The 23253-nt window shown below is 43.5% G+C and overlaps 1 protein-coding gene across 1 annotated transcript in view; it reads right to left on the bottom strand.

Annotated features, from left to right (window-relative positions):
- Positions 1-22429, bottom strand: part of GRIP2 (glutamate receptor interacting protein 2) — an 81063-nt gene extending 58634 nt beyond the window's left edge. Inside the window, exons 1-2 of the mRNA XM_041426076.1 lie at positions 22309-22429; positions 873-953 (exon numbers count right to left, since the gene is read on the bottom strand). Coding sequence (XP_041282010.1) covers positions 873-953; positions 22309-22348 — 121 coding nt within the window. The 5' untranslated portion in view covers positions 22349-22429. The remainder of the gene's footprint in view (positions 1-872; positions 954-22308) is intronic.
- Between the last annotated feature and the right edge of the window lie 824 nt (positions 22430-23253).

Below are 23253 nucleotides of genomic sequence, written 5' to 3'. Positions count from 1 at the left end.
GATTGGATTTTGCATCCCAGGGCAGGAAGAGCACACCTGAATTTTTCCCTCCCTATTGAGATGCCTTGAGCTGGGGTTGCTGGATGCACTGGCTCTTGTGAGCCTTTCCCCACCAGGGCTGCACTACAGTGGTGTGTTGCAGTGGTGTGATGCAGTGATGTGATGCAGAATATCCTCTGGAACAAGTGCTGAATGACGAAGCAATAGCAGAAGGGCCCTGCCTCCTCCCCATTACCTAGAACACATTAAACCAACCCTGTGACCGGGTCATTAGCAACCAGAAGTTAAAACCAAGTCCCTGGCTTTCCTAGAAAGAAGATGAGTTGTCCAAGGCAGCCCATCCAGACCTGCTGGAGTGCTGCTGGGACGTGAAGCCCAGTGCCAGCAGAGGCAAATGAATTACCATTTCTCCGCTTCCTCTTCAGCCCCCGGGGTGTTTCTGCATGGGAAGGTTTATCTCACACAAAAATTTGCTGTGACTGACTAAATATCAAAATAAACTTAGTCAGATGTGGGAAATTTGAAGCTTGCCAGTTTCCCTCCCTGCTTGAGGAGCTCAGCTATGGCAGCATTTCTTCCCTCTCTCCTTTGCTGCTGTTTTCTTCTTTGTGTGTCAGTTCAGTGCAGGAATAAGCCCTTTCCCAGCTCCCTGTAACTACTGTCAACAGGCCCACACAAGACAGGGATTGTACCAGTAACACACCACTCACTGAGACCAGTTACCACCATCCATTTCCGTCTTCCAGCAAAAGCCTTGCTGATGGATGCACCAAAATTAGTATTTTGAGAGGTTTTACCCATTTTAGGGGTATCCAGGTAAACTGTAATGGATACCCCAATGTTTTGGAGCAGGAGCTGATCCCCTCCTTTACCTGGGATGCTTTGCCTCCTGGAGACCAGGGCTGCGTCCATCCCACCAGAGTCCTTGCTTCCCTTTGAGTAAGGGCCATCATCTGTGAGCAGAGCAAACACAGAAGCTGAAATTAGTACCAAAACCCACAAGCAACTGAACCAGAACACTTTAAGGAGTTGTCCTGGTGACACCAAAATTGGAATCCCATCTGTATCACAGACTGCAGGCAAGAAAAAACATTACCAGCCCCAGCTTTGCACTGCACCATGTGGACTCTCACCTTGTAGAGAGGGAAACGGGAAGGCAGTAACATTATCTGATTTATTCTTCTTGGAGCTAATCTGCTAGGAGAGAACAGAATTCCCTTACTCTTGTAATTATGTGGAACAGCTGAGGATAGAGAAAGCTGGGGCATTCGTATCACAAGTTTCAAGCCCGTCATTATGCTTGTGAAAAAACTTACGGTGTTTGGAAATGCAGTCATACATCAGGACACTAACAGGGCACTAAATCACTATACTTGAGTGAAATTGCCTATTCTTATAGATCCCATTATTTCAGAGTCACCTTTTCCAGCTGCTGTTCCAGCTTTTGTACAATATAGAGAGCACCTTCTTTTATATGATTAAAAGGAAAAAAAAAGTCAGAGTGAAGAGAGAATAGCATTATACACTGTAAATACACCATCCAGCATAAGCTAAAATATAAAGCATCTAAATATCTTTGTATTGTCCTATTGGAAGACTGCTACAGTGTTATCACAGAGTTTCTCTGCAGAGAAGGTAGCATGCTTTTTACAGATCTCATTTCCATCCATCTAAAATGTCTATTTTTATGGCATTTCATAAAAAGCTGGCACTTTTCCAATCAATAATTTCCAGTAACCATGTAGTACCAAATAACTCCCATTCTCAGTAACCACATTCTTGAATTTTTTAGTAGCTGTGAAGATTTAGAAGTTGTACATGATAGTATAAATATAGGTTACTGAAAACCTTATCCATTTATTCCTGCCCTCAGCCCTTAAATAAGTTACAATTAAGGTACAAAGAAGTTTTTGTTCCACTCCATACAAAGTGAACGAAAATTTTAATTCAGCCTCATTCAAGACAAGGGTCTGTACAGAGTGGACTCAACCCCAATGTTCAGTTTGTTGGCAGCCCACTTTCCCATAGCCAAAAGAAAGATGGTGCAAATCTTAGTCTCTCACCAGGAGGTTTTTCCTAATATCCTGGTTCTCTCTCACCAGGAGGTTTTCCCCAATATTCTGGTTTACCTTCTCTCTGTCACCTCATCCCTGGCAGAACTGTAGAGTCAGACAACAGGGATGGTTTGGGTGTATAAAGGAAGGTGGCAATTCCCAGGGGAGCAGCAGGACAAATCCAACTGCTCCCTGCCCACATTCCCAACAGCTACAATCACATTTATTTCTTTCCCAAATGCTGCAGCACATTGGAAGAGGAATCCAAAAGCTCAGGAAACCCAGCACAAAGCTCCTTTTTCAACACTGGAGGTAACTGTGCAAAAGGCACCTGCAAAATGCCCTGGGCCACCCTGGGCTGGAACTTTTTGCTGGCACTGGAAAATCAGTGTGCCTTTGGTGCCACAGGCCACTGCAGATGGCAAGGACCACCCCAGCATGCAGCTGCCCTCCACGGGAGAGCACTGCTACCAGCTCTGCCCCCAGATAACGTGCTCAAGGCAGTGAGGTTCTGCTGTGGATGGGATCCCTGCGTTCCTGGGAAACCACGCACGATGGTTCAAAGCCAGCTCCACAATCTGCTGGCAAACTGAAACACAGAACCATCTGTTTCACATAAACACACCACCCCAGACCAGAGAGGCACCAGCACCCTTCTGCGCTCCATTTCCCCATCACAACCCCCATCAGTGTGGATAGGAAACCCCAATTCGCTACTGGTTGCCCTCCCTACCCCAACAGCTGTTGGCAAACATGCCCTGGCTTCCCTTTGAGCAAGAAAGCAGGTTGCCTGTGCATTAACAACAGCTTCCAGCAGCAGCCAAGTGGCCAAGAGCAGTGACCCGAGCTACAGGCCCTGCCGGCAATCAGCAACGCCACCCTGTGCCACTGCTCCTGACAGCCACATCAGCCAGCAAATAATCAGCACCACAGCTACCCTTCTCCTATTGCTCCTCCCTTCCAAACTCAGTTGATTATGTGAAAAATGTTTGGGTTTTTCCCCTCATTATCTGACTAAAACGTTTGAACAGGAAAGGAGGCTGCCACACGCGGCCTGCTGAAATGGGAACTGGCATTTGCTTGCAGGAGCATCCCCACCGTGTGCACGGCTCTTTGTTCATTTGCAGCCAATTTCCTGCCCTGCCACTCAAGCTGGTAATAATGGAGTCACTTTTTATGAACTTTTTTGTTTGTGCAAGGGGTTACATTGGTTTTTTTTTTTAAATAAAGGAACTCCTTTTTGTGCTGTCAGTAATTTCTCCTGCCTAGCACAGCACTGGTTTGGGGGTGAGGCTGCTAACAAGCCTGATTGCTCAGTCGGCCAAAATTGCAGCAATAACCCAAGCACTGAAAATCTCCCTTCTCCTTAAAATTGGGAAAGTAAGTCTCTTTTTAAATCCTGTGCAGGTTCTTTTTGCAAGCAATCCATGCTGGAGCTATTAGAGTTGTATTTATCAAGCTTTTTCTCTCACACCAAGAGGGCCAGAAATCTTCCAAAAAAAGATTGTGTAATTGATGGTTTTCAAGCAGTGATAGTAATGTTAGCTCTAGACCTTTCAGAAAAGCTCACCAAGTGCAAAAGACCCTCAATAAAACTTAGATTGCAACACTTTCCATATACTGATCCCATGGGAATCTGTGGCAACATACAAAGTTCCTGTAAGTCTTTGACAACAGGTTTTACTCTTTACATAACACCAGAGAGAGAAGAACTGAGTCCCTACACTTTCACACAGAGCTTTAAACTCTCCTCCCCTGCAGAAGCAGTGCAGAACAGTGATACACATCAGTGTACAGTGTATCATGTCCAGTCACAGTAAATGAGAGAAAATCCCCATCTCATTCCTTCAAAAACAAGCCAAACAGATGAAGGAGCAGGAAAAATCTCCATGCTTCAGCTGGGGGACAGGAATAAAGGACACTCAGGGCAGACTCCACTGCCCCTGCAAGCACAGGCTCCAGGATCTCCTGAAATCAGTTAGCTGCCAAGACAAACTGCTGAAATGTGGGGGGGAAATGGCTTCCTTGGAAAGAGCACTGATTTAGGAGTTCATTATCCCTGCCTGTGGGGGGGAAAAGGAAAGTTTGGGGTTTTTTTCATTTGGAAGAGCTATTAGTCTCTATTATTAGCAGAGATCACTTCTTAATGAAAATGAGCATTGGCTAAATCAGATTCTGTGACAATTAGGCTGCTGTCTGCAAGTTGTTCAGATTCCTGGATCACTTTAAGACAGTTCATGCAGAGAAAGTGCATTAATCTTATGGGAAGACCAAGAGGTAAAACCTCCCATTTGTTTAATGGAAAAAAGACAGTTGGAGACGGTTATTTTGCTACAGGGTAATTGCATTCCTTGTTTAGGGAAATGAATACCAAACCAGCATTAAGAACCAAAAGCTGTTCACGCTAAGGCAAGCCGGTATTTTTTTGCTAAAATAAAAGCATGGGGCTGGAAGCAGAAATCCAAATGACTAAAACTAATTTCAATTTGATCCACTTTGAGGAGAGTTAATTCTGTAAGTCAAGGGAGGCATTTATCTGTAGTCAGGCAAAGAGCAGCAGAGGGTACACAAGCGTGGTCAGGCAACCAGTGATGATTCAAACAGTGGCTCTGGGAGCAAACCTCCAGTGTCTGGGATTTTAAAGATCTCTGAGTGCCTGAAGATGCAGACATGTACTTCAAAAACAGACTGTAATCATCTAGCTGCATCTTTAGGCATCTCATCACCTTTAAAAAGTTGATCTATTACCAGAAGGAGGGGAAGGAGAAAGTGGTATATCCATGCACACCCATTCTGAATCTGAAATTGGTTTTTAGCTCACATATGACTCAGTCCCCACTACAGCCTGGCCAGGGGCTGGACCATCATCAGAGAAGGACATAACACAATCCTTCCCACTCTCCCCAGGCTGGCACTCCAACATGGCAGCACAGCCAGAGGCATCTCATGCACCAGTGATGGATTTGGGCTGGATAGCAAGGCTGTACCCAACTGCCCCTCCAGCACAGCTCCCCAAGGACAGTTTGGGTTATTTCAGCACCACCACAGCAGGCTGGGGACAGCAGTGTCGGTGTCAGCTCTGCACAAGAGCAGCACAGTGGTGGCCTCCCATCTTCAAAGCACTTAGCCTTTAACATGGGAGACAGGAAGATCCAGAGAGCCCAGGACAGGAAAACAAAAAGCCCATTGAATACTGTTACAGACTGCATGATTTCCTGAAACTACTTAATTACAAAGTTCACTGCAGAGCAAGAGCTCCTCCCTTGTTTGCTTCAGACAAGGAGCTGTTTACATGAAGGATCCCACCTTCCCCAAGCCTTCCTCAGCAGGTGGCTTGAATTTTCTTCTGCCCATCTAAATCTACAGCTCCTCAGGCCCTTGGAAAATCTGTACATGAGTTCACCATGATCAGTACAGCTGCTCAGGTCCTTTCCCATCTCTAGAAATACAGTGCTTTGGCTCTGTATCATTAAACTTAAAGAAAATAAATAAATAGAACCTCAAGAAACCTTCTGTCAGTGATCTCTAGACTGCTTTTCCTGGAATACTGGAAAAGTTGAGCTAAAGCATAATCCTGCCCTACATAAAACTAATCCAAGCATGTAGCAACAAATACACTAAATCCTTAGACAAGATAGTCCATGCTCCTATGCTTAAAACAAGAAATCAGAAAGTCACTTTTGCTTTAGGATTCTGTACCACAATTTCATTTTCATCACACTGATTTTAGCTTGCTGCATTTAAAAAAAACAACAACAACAACAACAAAAAATACTACAAACAAAAATCCCAACCCAACCCTGAAAGGACTCAGCATTTTCTCACTTTTTATTCTTCAGAAGGTGGGGTGGGCTTGAAGAATGCCAGTGAAAAACCCAGTGCCCACCACAGCTCTACCCCTTCCCTCAGCCCAGGGCACCTTCCATGTGACTCTCCCACAGCACTAATCTAAAGTCAAGCAGTATTTTGACATGCTTTTCCCTTCCTTTGTGCCAGGAAGATTAAAAAAAAAATTCCCCTTAACCAGCGAGCTCAGGCTGGAACAGACCAAGTTATTTACAGAGCAGCTCCTCCCTAATTTCATAAATACATGTATCAACAAATCTGGTAAAAATTGCAGAGATTGCCTTTTGTGAAGAAGAGCCTCTTAATTATCCCTTTACTGGCAACAAATCCCCTCCCAGCTCATACTCAGGAGACAAATGAGAAGTTGAGGAAGTTTCCTCTTAACTTCTCTCATCACAAATTTCTGAGTGAACAGCCCAGGAAAACAGTCATGCTGTACAAGAACCACCTTTGCTGGAAATAAGGCTCTTGCCCCAAAAACAACAACTGAGTTTTATCCCATTTTCCCAGATAATTCTGGGGAAAAAAATTGTTCTCAACCTGCTGCCAGTCCCTGTGCCAGCCCTACTGCAATGACGCTGTGTCCCCAGCCCTGGCCTGGGAATGTGCTCCATCAACTGCATCTTCTTGTGCCACCAGAGGCTGCTGGGCCAGCTCTTCCATCCACTTGTGTAGTTGCTGCTCCTGCCTTCTGAGCCAGGAAGAACTTGTCCAAAATTCAAAGGTATTCCAAAAGGAAGCTGTACTTCTTAATTTCTTCTCCTCAATAGACACAGCAGGAAATTCGTCTCCCCACACCCTCCACATCTCTCCTTTTTTTCTTCTGTATTCATTCACCTACCAACCTTTCTCAGGCATGTACAATTTCATAACACCTGCTGCTGTATTCACAGAAATCAGTTCTAGGAAAATACAATAGCCTATTGTTCAAGAGAAACTCCATGCTTTGTTCTTCTCTGTTTTTTTTTTTAATTTTATTTTTAATAAGAAATCAAAATTACTTTTAAAGGAATAATTTGTTTCAAGCAATCATTTTCAACTGAAATGCTATAGATAATTATTTAGGCACAGCAGTGGCCTTTATGGGACCAAGATATGAGCCAGAACATGCCTCTGTTACCAAGCAGGTTGGCTTCCAAGGGATATAAGAACATATTTCTTACCCCCTGCAAGACTGTAGCAGATAACACTGATGAAAGATTCCTGCTTCACTTGAAGATGTGGGAAGAGTTTCTGCTTTTACTAAACAAATTTTGTGTGCACAAAACCCATTTAAGTTGGCTTTGCAGAAAAGCCAGGCTTTGGTAAGGTTTAACTCATATCAACTTTCACAGGATATTAAACACCTCTCAAGGACTGATCCAGGTCCCATCTGATAAGAATGAATGCTGGACTCAGCTTGCAGTGCCAACATCTGGTGCTCCTCATGTTTTCATTAAATATATTACATTCCAAAAAAAGAAAAAAAAAAAAAAAAAAAAAGAAAGAAAAAAGGAAGAAAGGAAAAAACCCCACAATTTTAAGAGTCTACAATCAACCTGCCATTACACTGATGTCTTTTCTATACCAGAGCCCTTCCTACAATGCTTTGTTTGTTCTCATTATTGCTTTGGAAGCCAACACAGAGTCACTTTATCTAATCAGCACATCCGAGGGACTCTGTGATAGAGAACCTGGAAGCAGTTCTTAATTTCCACTCAAGCTGTACTGAGAGATGGAAGACAAAATACTCGCAAAAGTAAAAATAATAATAATAATAATAATAATAATAATAATAATAATAATAATAATAATAATAAAACCAGCTCCTTTTTTTGTCTCTCCTGGTTTTGTATGAAAGTTAAATTCCCATGCTGTTCATCTGCTGTCCTCTCTACCTCTGGAATCCAGTGGCCAATATCCATCAACCTGGAGGGGAGAGAGAGAGAGCAGCCTGGAAGAGGTTTATAATCTTCTAACTTTCAATAAAAATGTGTTTTGAGTACAAAAGACTAAAGTTATTGCTCTCAGAAAAGCAAAGAGCTGTTGTGCAAACGAGATCTACAACACCACCACTCATTTTCCTCTGCATGGTAGGGAGGAAAGCAGGGAATAGTAGATGCAGAACTGCTGGAAATGAAGCATTCCTTTGCTCTTCTGTTCACAGAGGAGCTTATGTTGCTCTTCTGAAGTAGCCAGTGATTTTGTTTCTTTCATTAAAAAGTATCAGGGATGACTCTTTCCTAATTCTGGTGAGGATATGATCTTGTGCATTAATTTAGGCTTATTAAGAGCTGCTTGAAGGATTTCACAGGCTGGATCTTCAGCACAAATAGCTTTTCCCAAACAAAATGCAAGAATCTTCACTTTTATCCATCTCTTCCTAACAATGCTCTAACAACATCAACACCAAGAAGATCCCTCTTCACTCACTGAGCCCTCTCCTGTTCACTTTTCTTAAGCAGTCCCCAGCAAGATTTGCATTTCTAGTGTTAAAAAACAGAAAGAGAGAAATGGAGAGAGGCTTCCCTTCCTGCAATCCTTCTCATCCTCCCAGGCATTTTCAGACAGCTTCGTCAGTTTATATTTGTGGATGACCCAGGGGCAGAGGAAGCCCTGCAGTGCCTCACCCCCTTGCAGGGCGTTTGCACACACAGACGCACACAAAGCATCCACACTAATTCTGTGCACGAGAGACAAGAATAGTGCAAAAAACCAACTCCATGAGATTATTATTTCTCAATGGTTCTAGTGCCTGAAATGATGTTATTAAAGTTACATTTTCCAGTCAATTTGGCAATTTCTCTTATTAAGCAGCGTAGAGTGTACTGGGGAGAGTCCAACACTAAGCAAGAAAGATGAAATATTGCTGATATATTGATTGTGTTATCTGAAGAAACTAACTTTCAAGAGTAAAAATTCAAGAGGAATAAGATACATTTTCAGACTGCTCTTTCATGGAAATTATCCAAGTTAGCAATTGTAATATGGTGAGAAATTACCAATAAAGTCTAACATCATTCCCAAGGAAGAATGCCTCACTAGATACAACTGGATTTATTAATCTAAGCAGCAGGCAGCAGTCAATCCTAGCTGGCAAGGGAATCAATTCTCCCTATTAACTCCATGTAAGCTTCCAAACTCTTTCTTAAATATGGAGGTGGATAAGAAATACAGCCTGCCAAATCCTAACCCTGAGGACTTACCTTCTTTCAAGCTCCAAATACCATGCTAAGTGACTGTGGAGTAAAATCAAATAATAAAAGACAGCTCTATTGTGGGTTTTCAATCAAATGAAATTAAGTACTGTCAGTTTATTAGACTTCAGCATTCAAATCACTTGGTGCCATCTAAGTCTAGAGGCCACTATTACTTACTTCTTTAAAAACCCTGGAGTTAGTCAGAAAGGGAAAATGAGGTTTGCTTTAATGAAAACCATCATGAATGTTTTCACTGCACAGGGTTTGGCTCCAAGCTGCCTTCCACTGCCTTCCAACTAAGGTAGCTTGTCAAAAGGCTACACCTTAGCAGGCAAAAGCTTTATTTTTTTAATATATTAATAGTTGAAGCCAAAAACATTATCAATGTCCATATTAAAACATATTTCATCTTGGTGTCTTGTTGGGGTTTTTACTCTCTTACCTAATCCTGGGGTTGGACTTACAGAGGTCCAGGGAGACAAGACTCAAGGGCCATTGGCAGTGCCAAGAGCTGGGTACCCTCATGCACAGCCTGGGTGGGAACATGAAGCACAAAGCTACAGCTTGGGAGTGACAGAACAGGGAGAATTCAGGACTTCCATCTTCTGAAGTGGAGATCAGTTTGCTGCAGTGATAGTGATAGCAAATTCTTACACCTATTTTGCTTTTTACAAACTCTCCTTTGATCCTTATTATGATTGCTTTAAAAATGGTACTTGTTGTTTTTCATCCTCCAAGATCTTACAAAAGAACTGTTAAATCAAGAGGCTGTTAACTTTACAGGGAGCAAAGGAATTTAAGAAGTACAAGGTAGGGCTGTACTGAAGAGAAGGAAGAAGGCAATCTGGTCTGGTGTGTGAGCCTTGCAGGAGAGCTCAGAACTCTTCAGTGCAAAGCTGGGGAGCCAGAATTTGAGAAGGGAAGCTATAGATGCATCCTAGATGTTGGGACATGTACATGTCCTCTCCTTCCACTGAATGCAAAGAAGTAACCACCTCGACATTGTGTTACAGAGTGTCTTGGCATGATGGATGGACATCTTTCTCAGAAGCATTTGGCAGCCCTTAGGCAATTCAGAGGATGGTTCACAGGAGCTAAGCTCTTTGACCTGTATTATGCAGGGAGTGAGACTAGATGTTGAATGGCTCAGTCACAACCCACTCTTACAGAAAAACCCAAAACAAAACAGGTGAAGGTGCCATTTGGGATTAAATTGGCTGAAAAGAAATATCACAGTTCAGTGAAAAGGTAATTTTTGCCCACAATAAATCTTTTCTGCAGTTTTGACCAGCTCAAAGCTGAAGATCCCACCTTAAATGAAGCAGAAGGATACATCAATATTACTGCAGCAGAGACAAAAAGCGATGACTGACAGGGTTCCCTGAGCTACTTTTTAATGGTGAAAAGATGTTTAATTTCAAACAGAGGAAAACTGGAATACCCACTTCCCAATATATACCTGGATAGGAAGTAAAAAGACAGAGCATGAGTTCTGAAACAGAAGCAGGAGTAATGAAAACTATCATTGGATATCCTGGAGTTTGTAAATTAGGGGATTGAGACAACAGTTTTTAATGCTGAGCTTTGCTACAGACAGATAACTTTTCCCAATTCAGCAGGCAAATTGTCAAGAGCAAATCTCTTGTGGCAGGCAGTAGACAAAGCAAAGGAAAAACCACTTGATTCTTCACCAGACAGGGAAGATGAGGTGGCAAAAAGACATTGTGCCAACATTTAGCCTCATAATCCTTTACAAAGAGGGACTTAGCTACAGTTGTAATGTCTTTTTTTTCTTTTACTTCTATGGTACTTTAAAGAGTCCTTGTTACAAAAGTAAAGTATGTGCCTCAAAGAGCACATGCAAAATTTTAGCACCTCTAAACTTACAGCAGTCCATGTGCAGACCAAGTGAAGAGAGGTAAACCAAGCTTAAGGAAACCTTTTAGAAAACACAGCTCCTTAGATGAGTTGGGAAAAGCCCCTTCTTTTTGCTTCTGGAAAAGCAAATCACATCTTGCTTCCCTGGTGATCTCATAAATTGGACATAAGCAACACTTGTACCAGCAAGATATAACAAGGGGTGGGCAAGTCCAGGAGGGCTTTTTCAAGGAAGGTCGCCCTACCACATATCCAGGTTAGCACCCTCTCTCTGCTCCCAATTACAAGCCTGCTCTGACTCACAGGAAAGGCACATAAAATTAAATGAAGGATCAAATCTGGGAGATTTACAGTGCCAGTTCAAGAGGTGGCTAAGATTGATACAGGTCCATGTGTGGTATGCATCAATCTCAGTGCCAAAAGCAGTAAGAAAACCCTTGCAAACCACAGGAAAACAAAACCAGCAGAACAAAACAAAACAAAATTAAAACCACTGGCAAATCAGGCAACAGAAGAGGTGCATTTCAGTGCAGTAATGTTTAATAAAAGCATGAGTCTGGGGTCAAAGTGTGAAATGAGCAAATAGATTCAGGTAAAACTTCTCTCCAACAGCTTTTTGCATCATCCCATGGGCCAGTGCACTAAGGCATCTCACAGCCAGGTTTGTCAGCAATAGGGTGTGCCTCAGCTGGAGCCCCCAGCCCACAGTGCAGCCCCCAGGGTTTGGGAACCTATTTTAGCACTGCAAAGACAGCTGGTGCTGCAGGAAGGTGATATCATAAAGGAAGACATTTAATGCAGTAGGTGGCAAATCAGGTGCTTTATCCCAGATTTGCACTGCATTTTGATGCAAAGTGCTTAAAAGCCAGTGGGAGTGAAAAAAATAAGGAAGAAACTCCAGACAGCATTAACTATTTTAAAAGAAAGATTTCTGGCACCCCATTTAGACTTGTTTCCAGCTTATCCACGAAGCTCTGCTAAACCTTACTAAGACTTAATTCCCACAAATGTGATTCTCCCTCAGTGTTCAGCTAAGTAGCAATGTTTCAAAAAAAGTAAATACCAAATCGTGGGAGTTGGATTATTCATTCATGTGGTAAAAGCCATTATATATTAATACATACAGATGTTTCCACTTCAGGACTGATCTAAACATATGTAGATTTTAGACTCTGACACACAAACCATCTCTTATGCAATGGCCCATGTATGAGCCCGGGCTGATTTATCCTAGACTGTGTCAGGAGGATTCACAGGAGCTGTGTGAGAGATGGAATAAACTTATAGCTAAATGACTAGAGAAAGTATAAGCAAGAGCCTCACTTAAAATGAAAGGAAGGAGGGAGAAGGAAAGAAATCGAAGAGTCAGGGAATCTCAGATTTAGCAGGACAACAAGATAAAATATGAACATTCCAAAGCTCCAAGTTATTTGATGTTGGAACTGGTGCAGCCTGATCTCATCAAACCAGCTGTTAGAAATTTGCCTGAATTGCCCATTAAATCTTGCTTCCAACAAGCTCAGCTCCTGTGTTTGCCCACTTCTTGCTTCCCATTAAACCTTGACTTGGCTTCAGACTCTGCCAACCTCCCAGCCTCCAAAACAGGCTGATGTCAAAGGTCAGCACAGCACCACTTTGATGAAAGCAAACATCTGTTCAGTATGAAAGATGAATGAGACCCTGCTCCAGCAGAGTTATTAATGTATTCCAGCTGTTTTCCATGGCTGCCTTGATGCAAACTGCTGTGCTGGTTTCCAGTTGCTTTATATCACACAGGTGAAACAAAACAGGTGGAGAACCCAGTGTCAACTTCAGCCAGTACAAGAATTTACAAAAGACATGTAAATTCCTGGTGAAATTCAGAACAAAATGCTGCAAGCTGTGCTGTGCTCTGTGACCCTCTGAAAAGCTCACAAAGATGTTTCTTGTGAGTACCTGTAAGCCAAGACAACACTGAGATTTTCACAGGGAAATCCTGCTCTGTGAAGAACTCACACCCCATAGTTCTGTGGGTCAATTTTCCCTTGGACTTTTTTGAAACACAAAACCACAGCAATCAAAGGATCAGCCAGGAGCAAGGTATGGCCACAAGGAGCCTCAGGCTAGGACATAGGAACACTGGTTAAAACAGCACTTGCAATTTGGTGAGAGTCCCAGCTCTCCTGACCATCACAAACGCCAGAGGGACTGGCAGACTCACCTTAGGACTGAGGAAAAGTCAGTTTTGCATTGCCCCAGGCAGACACCAGCTCCCCTTTGAACAAGGGAGGGGAACCTCGATAAGAAGGGAATACAGGCAGCAGCTCTCCTGGGGCTGGGATCAGCAGATCCAGCAGCACAGCTCCACCTGCACCCCAAACCTGCCCTCTCCCCACATACCACTACCCAAGGCCAGGCAGGTGTGCAGCAGAATGAGACCATACCTCTGAAAAGATGCAACACACACCTGAAGGGTTGTAGCTGGGAGTTTTACAGCTTATAGATGATAGGAAGTAGCAATGAACTCAGGAAAATTCAGGTGTAGCTAAAGACTGCAGAGTCTTGGGAAGAGAGAAGGTGCATGTGACAGCCTTTCTCCAGGCAGGAACACAGACCATTAAATGTAATGCTTCACATTATGCTTCCAAATACCCACTTAATTTTGATTGAACAAGGCACTTGTGCTAATAAAAATTAAAACCAGCAGATTCTGTAGAGTGTGTAATGGATGTGTGATAGAGCTGCATGCACAGGTATATCTAAAATTAACTATGAATACTAAACCTGACTACTTTCCAAGTCTGGAGAAGTGGATGTCAGTGGACTGGATGCCAGTCCTCAGCAGAGTGCTGTGCAAGTGCCTATCCAGCCCCTCACCTCCTCAGCATTGTGGGGGGACATCCCTGCAGCAGTTATCTCCCATTCCCACCTCTCTAACCTCCAGATGGAGTCTGGATTCTCAAAAAGCAAATACTGCCAAAAGTTTACCTCTTGCCACTTCATGCCAGAACCAAAGGCAGCTGCTGATGATACATTTCCACCAGTTTCAGCATGGATGTCTGTGCATCCACACTGCTGCAGGAGAGCTGAGTGTGTGCTCAGGGAGGCAAGGGGGAAGAGATTGTCTCAGTGAACGTCAGATAAAGCAGGTCCATTTAATGACTAAACACACATGACTGTTTGCTTATAAAGCACAGTGTCACATAAATCTGCTAGGAGCTAATTGCCTATTATAGCTCATGACGCTGCTGGAGTCAGCTGCTGAATTATAAAGGGTCCTTTACAAAGGAGGGAAAGCCAGTGGAGCTCTGCTCACCCGCCTCCACCACAGTTTCCAAACATCTTGTTTTCCAGTTCCTGCAAGGTGAATGCTTATCCCCCCTCTAAGTGATGTGGCCCCTCTGCCATGCTTGCTTGAGTGAAAATATTTAGGATAAATTGAAATACAAGGGGGAAGAGGAGTTTCTTTGATTCTTTTTTGAAATTAATAATAATAATTTTAAAAACATTTTCTCTGTTGTCTCAAACCTCTTGTCCAGCCTCACAAATCACAGCACCTATCTCTCAACTGCAGCCATCCTGGAGCTGGTGGTATTGGCCACCACCTTGATGGCAGCAGTCACCTCCCATGGCCTGGCTACAGCAGCAAGGAGCAAGGAATGGCAAGGAAAAGATCCACATGCTGCACAGCAAGGACAGGCAAGGGAGCAATGGACCCCAGAGTGACATCTGGGTTTGGAGGAAAATAGGAAGCAGTGAATGAATGAAGCAATGAGCACCCTCTGTCTCTGAGCTTTTCTAACTTCACTCTAATTTTAACTCCAGAGGTATAAGGTTTACAAGTCACCTGGGCAGTCTCATCCAGATCTGCCCATACTTGAGCATCTTCCCACTGATTCCAGACATACCTCTGTGGCTCTATCCCAGGACCCCATATAGTCCATTCCTACCTCAGACTCACATCCCCGTGATTCCCCTGCATGGCTTCACTGCTACAGAGGCATCAGCTGAGGCTGAACCTGCAGAGATGATGCCCCAAGATCCCCCACTGCTCCTGGGGGCTGCTGGGCTGCAGATTGGAGGCATTCTGGGAGCAGGAGCAGCAGAGCACAGTGTCTCATGGCAGGAAGGAACAGGATCTGTCTGCACAGTGGGTTGTATGGGAAATGTATTACATTATTAAAAAAAAAAAAAAACACCCTTAGCAAAACACATACCTTCATCTGATGCCAAGAGTTTAATCCTACCCAAATGGCACCACATTCCATAAAGAAATTATCCTCTATAAATCACTGGACAGGAGCAGGCCACTTCCCTCACATTTCAGAGTGAAGGATTCATTGCAGTAAGCACCTGTATGGATCAGCCATCATGCCCAAGGGGAAAGGAGAGGATCCCTGCTGAAGTCTTATGGAGAAGCAGATTTATTGCTGCAACATCCCCCCCACGTGGGCTGGTGGCACAACAGTGGGGACTGCTGGAGGTCTGACTCAGACCCTCATCATCTGTATGGTCATGCATGTGGTTGCTCAAAGACCAAGGAGCAGATCCATACTGAAGCCTGCTATTTGGCCAGAAAAGCAGACCTCAGGAGCCATGCCATCCCACCCTCAGCCTCAGGTGAGAGCTCCCATAGGGCAGGGGCTGAGGGTGCTGGACCTCTGGGCTCCCCACGTACTGAGAGGGCTCTGAGGAGGTATAGAACTTGGGAGGGAAGAATTATTTGGAGTCTCAAACAGGTTAGTTTACTCAATCTCTGCAAACAACTTGGCACATAACCTCCAAAACAGAAGCACACACCAGATCAGGGACCTACATCCCTCCTTTGGAAAGAAGAAGATGCAATGATGCAGAAGAGTGCAACAAATCCTGTTTTCATCCACACACCTGGCAGCAGGGAGTCAGATCATACTCTTTCCAGCACAAGTTCTTGCCTCCCAGGACAAAAGCATGTCAAAAGCTTTTGAAACTGCTCCCCAGACCTTCTTACCAATGCTGTTCTCCCCAGACCTGAGCCAGTTCCTACCTCAAAGCTTCATTATGATAAAACACACAAGTGTTGATTATACATAAAGACTGGAAGTTGGAATACTGCTGGGAAGAAAACCACAATGCCTTCACCTTTCTAAGATGAACCTGCACAGTAAGAAACAGATCAGTTTGTGAGGAATGATGAAGTGGATCATCTCTTCATCTCTCAGCTACACTAAATAATTTACAGGGCTGTTTTGGGACTGACATGCAAAGCAATTTAACAATGATTTAACAAAAAAGTATGAGATTCCATCTTTTCATGGTTTCCAGGTGTTGAGATCAATTTACTTCACAGCAATTTTAATTTCTGGGCCTTTCTTTTCCCTCCTCCCCACAAAACCTGCAGCTGCCAACTATGCTGGCATCTACAGCAGCTAGGAAACAAATTTCCCTGTGAAGCAAATTCTTCCAGGATGAATTGAATGAAGGCAGAGCTCATAATTGCACATTACTGAAAACATTTCTGATAAAAAATGGGAGATATTTTTATCCACATCTCCAGTTGAAAATTGCTGGGAAAGATGCTTTTGAAAAGCCATCATCTCCAAGCATGTAATTATCAGATCCTTGAACAAAAACACACGGTCAAAGGAAAAAAAAAAAATACTTCCATTGAAATAAAAAAATCGGGGGTGGCAATTGTTAGGAATGGAGGGAGAGAACTTCATCCTGTGTGATTTTGCACATTTCAAGTTACTAGACTGATTTGTAAATCTACAAATTAATAAACTTGGCAGCTAAGAAAATCAAGCTCAGTATTTTTTTTTGTTATGAACAGAATAATAATAATAATATTATAAGGAAAAAAAAAATCAGACGCAGACTAGCAGTCAGACTGTCACAGACCCAGAATTTCCTAACGCCCACACAAGCACGTTTGTCTTGAAACTAAGTTCTGCCACCTTGAATAGACAGGCGTACAATGACCTGGGGGCCCCATCCTATCAAGGCTTAAGACCATGCCTACCCTGATGGGATTACTCACATGCTAAAATTTATGCAGTAGCTGAACCGACAGCTGAAAAGAGCCTTAAATGTTCTTATCCCTGGTAGCATTTCATTGTCAATTGATGAACATTGCTAAATTTTTTTTTTTGCTCTACTTTTTCCTCTCCAGCTCTGCATTAGCACATTTTTCTCATTATTATTACTAGCTAGATTTAATTGTTTCTTTTATTTGCAACACCTACACATGCCTACACACAAAAGCAGAGGTGCCCTTCCCTCCAAGTTGCCCAATACCTTTTTCTAACTTTCTGGGTAAAATTCCATTATTTCCATCCTTGAGTTAGGTGGATAATATCACAAGCAATAAACATTGACATCCGCACACAATCAATTTTAACAGTCCATTTTCAAAAGAATCAAATCCTACATGCCCTAACATATGCAAACACTTTGGCAGTGCAGTTACCATTGGCTTCCATGGATTAATAAAATAATCCTACATGCCCTAACATATGCAAACACTTTGGCAGTGCAATCATTGGCTTCCATGGATTAATAAAACAGAACAAACATTACAAAGAACAATGATCTTAGATATAAAGCCAAAAGCAAGACTTGACACACCACATGAAACTCAGTCCCCTTCTATGGGTCACTCTAAGCCAGAGTGAACCTCTTCCAGTTGCAATGAAATTTTCTTAAGCAGGGTAGCAGGGAGGTTAATGCCTGGGCTGGAAACTGGGCTCCAACATTTAACACTGGAGAAAAAACCTCTATAGCAGTTGTTCAACTGACACTGTGGACCAACATTTGTATCAAATCTCCCTGGTCTTTGCACTGGAAAACATCCTTCTCTTAACAAATCTGTAGTAATAAGATGTGCTTGACCACAAGCATTTGAGAGAAAAACTCAGTAACCTCCATACTGGAAGAGAAAAACGGAATTTAAAAAATTGTTTCTATAGGCCATGAAAAGCTGTAGGATATTACTTTCATCTGTTTTCTTCTATAAAAGAGCAATTTCAGTAGAATGGGTAATGTCTAAAAAAGAGCAAGAATTTGTTTTGACAGCCCTGATCAGCTCATTTACACTTAAAAGTTTAGTCAGCAAAACTTTGGAGACCTGGTCACCAAAGTCCTAAAGCCATCAGGAGGTATCCATAAGTACCTAAGGAGGAGGGGTAAGACATCACAAGGCTGAAGAATAAAATGCAATGTTCAGTCAAAAAAAACAAACCAAAACAACATGCTACCAGAGTGGGGGCGAGAGAATGACAAATCCATCACCCTCTCTTTCAGTTCCTAGAGCTGACTATCTGTGTGTGAGCTGTTAACACCAAATGAGGAGGACTTACTGCAAACGTGGATCTACCACAAATATGTCATGCCCACTCAATTGCTTTCCATATGAGAGTAACATTTCTGGATAGACAGAAAATGCAAATTGCTATATCTCGATTTTAGAAATGCTTCTGACACTGTTTCACATGCTATTTTTGTAAGTATGTTTGGGAAGCAGGATACAGATGATTATGAAGTGTATGCAAAACTGATTGGAAAACCACACACTGAGAAAATTCATCAGTTGTTCACAATCAGGAAGGAAAGATGTATTAAATGAAGTTCTGAGAGGACCCTCCACCAGCCCGGTATGGCTCCAAGTTTTCACTAAATGACCTGGATGGTTGCAGAGATTTTATTAAGTTTGCTGACAGCCACAAGGCATGAGGGACTGGAAGCAGGCTGGGAAGTAAATTTTGAACCCAGAATGACTCATACATGAAAGGACAGATCTACAATTTGGTAGAGGGGCATGCAAGCTACCAGACCCAGGCATCTAATGAATGAAGGATGGGGAAAAACTATCAAAGTGACAGCAAGGACTCTTCAGATACTGTGGGCTGCAAACCAAATGTAAATCCACAGTGCCATATCATATGAAAGAACAGCTAACACCCTGCTACAAGCAAGGTGGGTATAGTCTATAAATATGTGAAATCATCCTTTTATTTTACTCAGCACTGATAAAAGCCTTGGCTTGAATACAGTCCCCAGGCTTGGGTACCACAGCTCAACAACGATGTGGCCCAGCTGGAGTTCATTCAGGTTGAATTGGTGCAGGATGGTCAGACATCTCAAAGACCACAACTTCTGAGGGTGGGGGGAGAGATGAGTTGCCCATGCTAAAAAGAAGAGAGGGAGGAGGAAAAAAAGTATTATTACTCTCTTCAGATATTAGGACGTGATGCACAGAGGAAAAGGAGTAATCTGTCATCTGTGTTAGGATGGAATACAAAGGCACTAAAATTACAAATAAGCAAAGCTTTTCCTTAATATTTCAGAGTACTGAATTAATTTGAGGTGATGCAGTGTTCCTAGATTGGATATATTCAAATGCAATGTGGATGGATGATATCACAGGTATGGCTGATACTATCTCAAGACAGAGGAAGAGCACAAACTCTCTCTGCCCAGATTTGGCTCAAGGAAATTAACATCAATGATTCAGACCCAGAGATGTTTGTCTTGGTACACACACCCCAGTTAGTTTTTCTCTTAATCTTTCATTTGGCTGCAACTGAGGCAAAGCTGACAAGTGACGTAAGCAGCCTGATGAGCAGGACTTATATTAAATAGCACTATTGTGATGAATTCTTTAATAACAAAGATAAAATCTTTCTTCCTAGGAGATTTATCTGTGAAGATTCCCTCCTGTCTTATTCTAGCTCCTCACATTAGTTTTCTATCCCTTTCAGGCATGTTTTTTTTCTATTCTTTCCCCTGCTTATTTGGGAAGCAGAGAGAGAACAGGGGAGCTGTTCTCTTGAAAACTGAGAGCAGCAAGGGGCAGAGATCTATTAACAGGTCTCTTTTTCTGGCCATTCCCACCCTGCAGTAAAAGGTGCAGTTTGCCAGTCTGGAAAAATGACAGGAAATTCTGCTCTCCTTGGTGAGCAGAGAGTCCATCTCATGCTAAAAGCACGACTTCTATTGGCAACAAAAAACCCCACACCTAAAACCAAACAACAAACCCAAACAGAAAAGCATTGAACACCCTCACTCATCTACTATCTTTATTCTTCCTTTGCCTTCTATACAAACTGTATTTTAAAAAAATCAAAAATATATAAGTCACCCAAATGGATACATCTAAAAGACAAATGGTCTTCTGAAATTGTCTGTGCTGTCCTCAATTAACATTTGACATGGGCTGGTTTGGGATGGGATCTTCAATGGGTCACCTGGAGCAGCACAAAGGAGATTCAGTGAGTTCTGTTGCTCTGCCCATTTCTGCAGTGATCCTGCAGTAAGGACTAAATGAATGTGGAGTTTGCTAGAGCAAAACATAGAGGATGTTTCTGGACTTCAGAGAAGTTATAAAGGATTTCAGGTAAGTCCTCCAACAGCAGGATTTCACAGGCTGTTGTGGAAACACAATGACCCTGCTAGCAGCAGAACTACTCACTCTGAATAGAAAATAAACACCACCTCCCATAAAACACCACTGCTACTTTGCGTTTTCTGACCCTTCCATTCTGAAGGACACACAAAATCTCTCTATTATTAAAATGTCCCATCAAAAAATGTCTGAAAGCAACTGACAGAAAGAAATCACCAATACCTGAATGGTGGTAGGCCCAAAAATGAAATGTTTGGGTGCTTCTTTGAAACAATCCATTTGGTTTTGCCTATTCCATTTAAAATGCTAAAATGAGTGGTAAGATTGCAAATCCCTTAATTGCTTCCATTCTAGATTTCCAGAAAGCATTCCCGTGAAAGCCATGGTGTTGGTGCTCAGGAGCATCACAAGCATAAGCTGTGAGGGTCTGACACCAGGGTAAAAAGGCTTCCTTACCCACCCAGTGACTGCACCATTCCCTTGTACATGACACAACATTGGTCCAAGATACTCGAGAAGTGTTTGGGGCTGACATCAGGAAGATTTCTCATTTGTCACCCAGAATCCAGACAACATCACCATTTGCAACAACACAGCCATCTTGAAGCACCAAATGTGTCTGGTGTCACATTGGAAGGGCTTCACAAATGACCCCCTCTGTGGCTGGTGGCATCAAGGAGACCCCTCCAGCACACTCAGTGTCAGCCACCTCCAAACCAGGGCCCAGGTCCTGGCTCAACGCCAAGAGCAGTGTGAGATTCTGCCAAGTTGTCTTTTGCTCTTTCCATGGAACAAGCACATTCCTGCCAAGTCACACACCCAGACTCCCTGAGCCTATCAGGACTCATCAACGTGTCTCTGGCAGCTTCAAATTAAGCCCCAAAAATGCTTCTTGCTGCGCTGGTACAGTAGGTGGACACTGCCTCCAGTCATTCTCCGTGGGATTAGGCAACACAGCCAGGCTAAGATGCTTTCCACCTGGTTCATCTTACCCGCAGATTTAGGGAGGGAAAACAATTTTCTAAAGTTAGGTTCATGCTTTAGGGCTTCTTGATGCCAAGGAGAGGATGAAGTCAGTCTCACTACATCACTTCAGGCAGTGCAAAATTATTCAGAAACCATAAGTTACCTCTGTACTTCCAACTCCAACGTCTTTGCTTTCAGAAGGGAAATGATTGCAACAGAGAGGAAGACAAGCTCCATGCAGCACATTCAGCTTCAACAAGCAGAGCTACAGCATGCAACAAAGTACCTGAATACTGCACTCTGTTAGAAATAGAAGAGCCTGTTCATCCTGGAAAGACTCGGGCTGGAATTTGATGCCTGCCCTTCGTAAAGGTGCCCTTCTACACTCATATACCTACTCTTTTGCAGAAATTAAATGGATTTTTTTTATACTCCACAGTAACAGTGAACTCGTATCTAAAGCAGGGGTTAGCAGCTCATTGAAATGGCAGATTTCTAGCAGGAGCTGAAATATTTATTAGACAAGGTAATAGTGAATTATACAGGAGGGGGGGCAATGGCAGTGATCCCGACACATTCAGCAGAGTCCCTTCTCCCCTCTTCCTTCCCAGCCCCCTAATCACTATTGCTGAATGCCCAGACCATTCACATACTGAATCTGGAAAATAAGGAGCTACATTTAGATTTTGTTTTTTAAAAAGACAAAACAGCTATAAAGGCTCCACAATATCTGAGGTGCCATAAGAACAGCCCCTGTGACTGCCAATCTTCCAGGTGGAGAAGGAGAAGGCAGCCTGAAGGGTACTCTCCAGTGGTCACAGGGAGAAATTCTTTACAAAGAAGCCAAGAAATATTTCACAAATCAAAGCAATTAAGTTTGCATGCAGTGGTTTGGATTTGTAAAACCACTTTGAAAGTAACATGTGAAACTGTTCATGATAATAAATAAATAAAGAAAATTAGATTAAACAAAAGTAAACTAATGGACAAGGGCAGAAAAAAAATACAGACAAGGCTCACTCACCAAAGTCTGACTGCAAATCCTTTTTCAGTCCACAAAGCATGTCTGCTGTTATCTATCAAATCATTCAACTAATTGCAAGAGCCGCTCCGTTTTCTGTCCCTGCCTGCGCTGGAATCGCTCCCCGGGCAGCCCGGGCTGCCTCCCACCGCCGAGCGCGGCTGCAGCGCACACGCGGCTCCCGCACCGCCCGGCAGCGAGATCGAGCACGGATCGTCCGGGGCTCTCCACTTTGCGAGGACTCAGAAATGTGGCAATCCTTTAGGAAGAAATATCTTTACACGGCTGTTTAACGTGCGGCTCGCCAGTCCTGTGTAGAAATAGGAAAATTAAGGGTATGGGGTTTTTTTTAATGAGGTCCTAAAAATCCGCTGCTAGTTCTCTCGGCTCCACTGTCCATCAGGCATTGCCAAGCAAAAGTTGGAAGCGCAGTGATTAACCGGAACAGCTGGTTGAAGGGGAGGCAGCCACTGAACCCTGACGCTCCGGCAGATGCAGCAAATGTCGAGCGAGCACTTCATTCCCGGCGGAATTCCACCCCGCGCCCCGCCGGCGGAGAGCGGGCATCATCCCACGGAGATGTGCTGGCCCCTTCCTGCCCGAGCCCCTCCGAGGCTTTCATGGGCATTTCAGGCGGGGGGTGGGGGAATAAAAAAAGGCATAGACGGGAGGAGGGCGGGCAGGCGGTGCTGCGGCGGAGGCAGCGCTGCCCCCGCGCCGCGCTCCGCGCCAGAACTTGGCCGGCAGCGGAGCCGCGCAGCAGCCCCGAGTTGCAGTTGCAGCAGCAGTTACAGCAGCAGTTGCAGCAGCGGGGCTGAGCACAAGAAAAGGCTGCGACTGCAGTGTTGCCTGACACACTTTCCTCTCCCCCACCCCCTCTTGGCAAGTGCTTGCAGAGCCTCCAGCACCTTTCCAGGCAATGTCAAGCTGCTGTCAAAGCATTACAGT

The sequence above is a fragment of the Onychostruthus taczanowskii genome, unplaced genomic scaffold (assembly GCF_017590055.1).
Source record: "Onychostruthus taczanowskii isolate IOZ18803 unplaced genomic scaffold, ASM1759005v1 scaffold9, whole genome shotgun sequence".
NCBI lineage: Eukaryota > Metazoa > Chordata > Aves > Passeriformes > Passeridae > Onychostruthus > Onychostruthus taczanowskii.
This window is presented reverse-complemented; position numbering and strand designations above follow the sequence as displayed.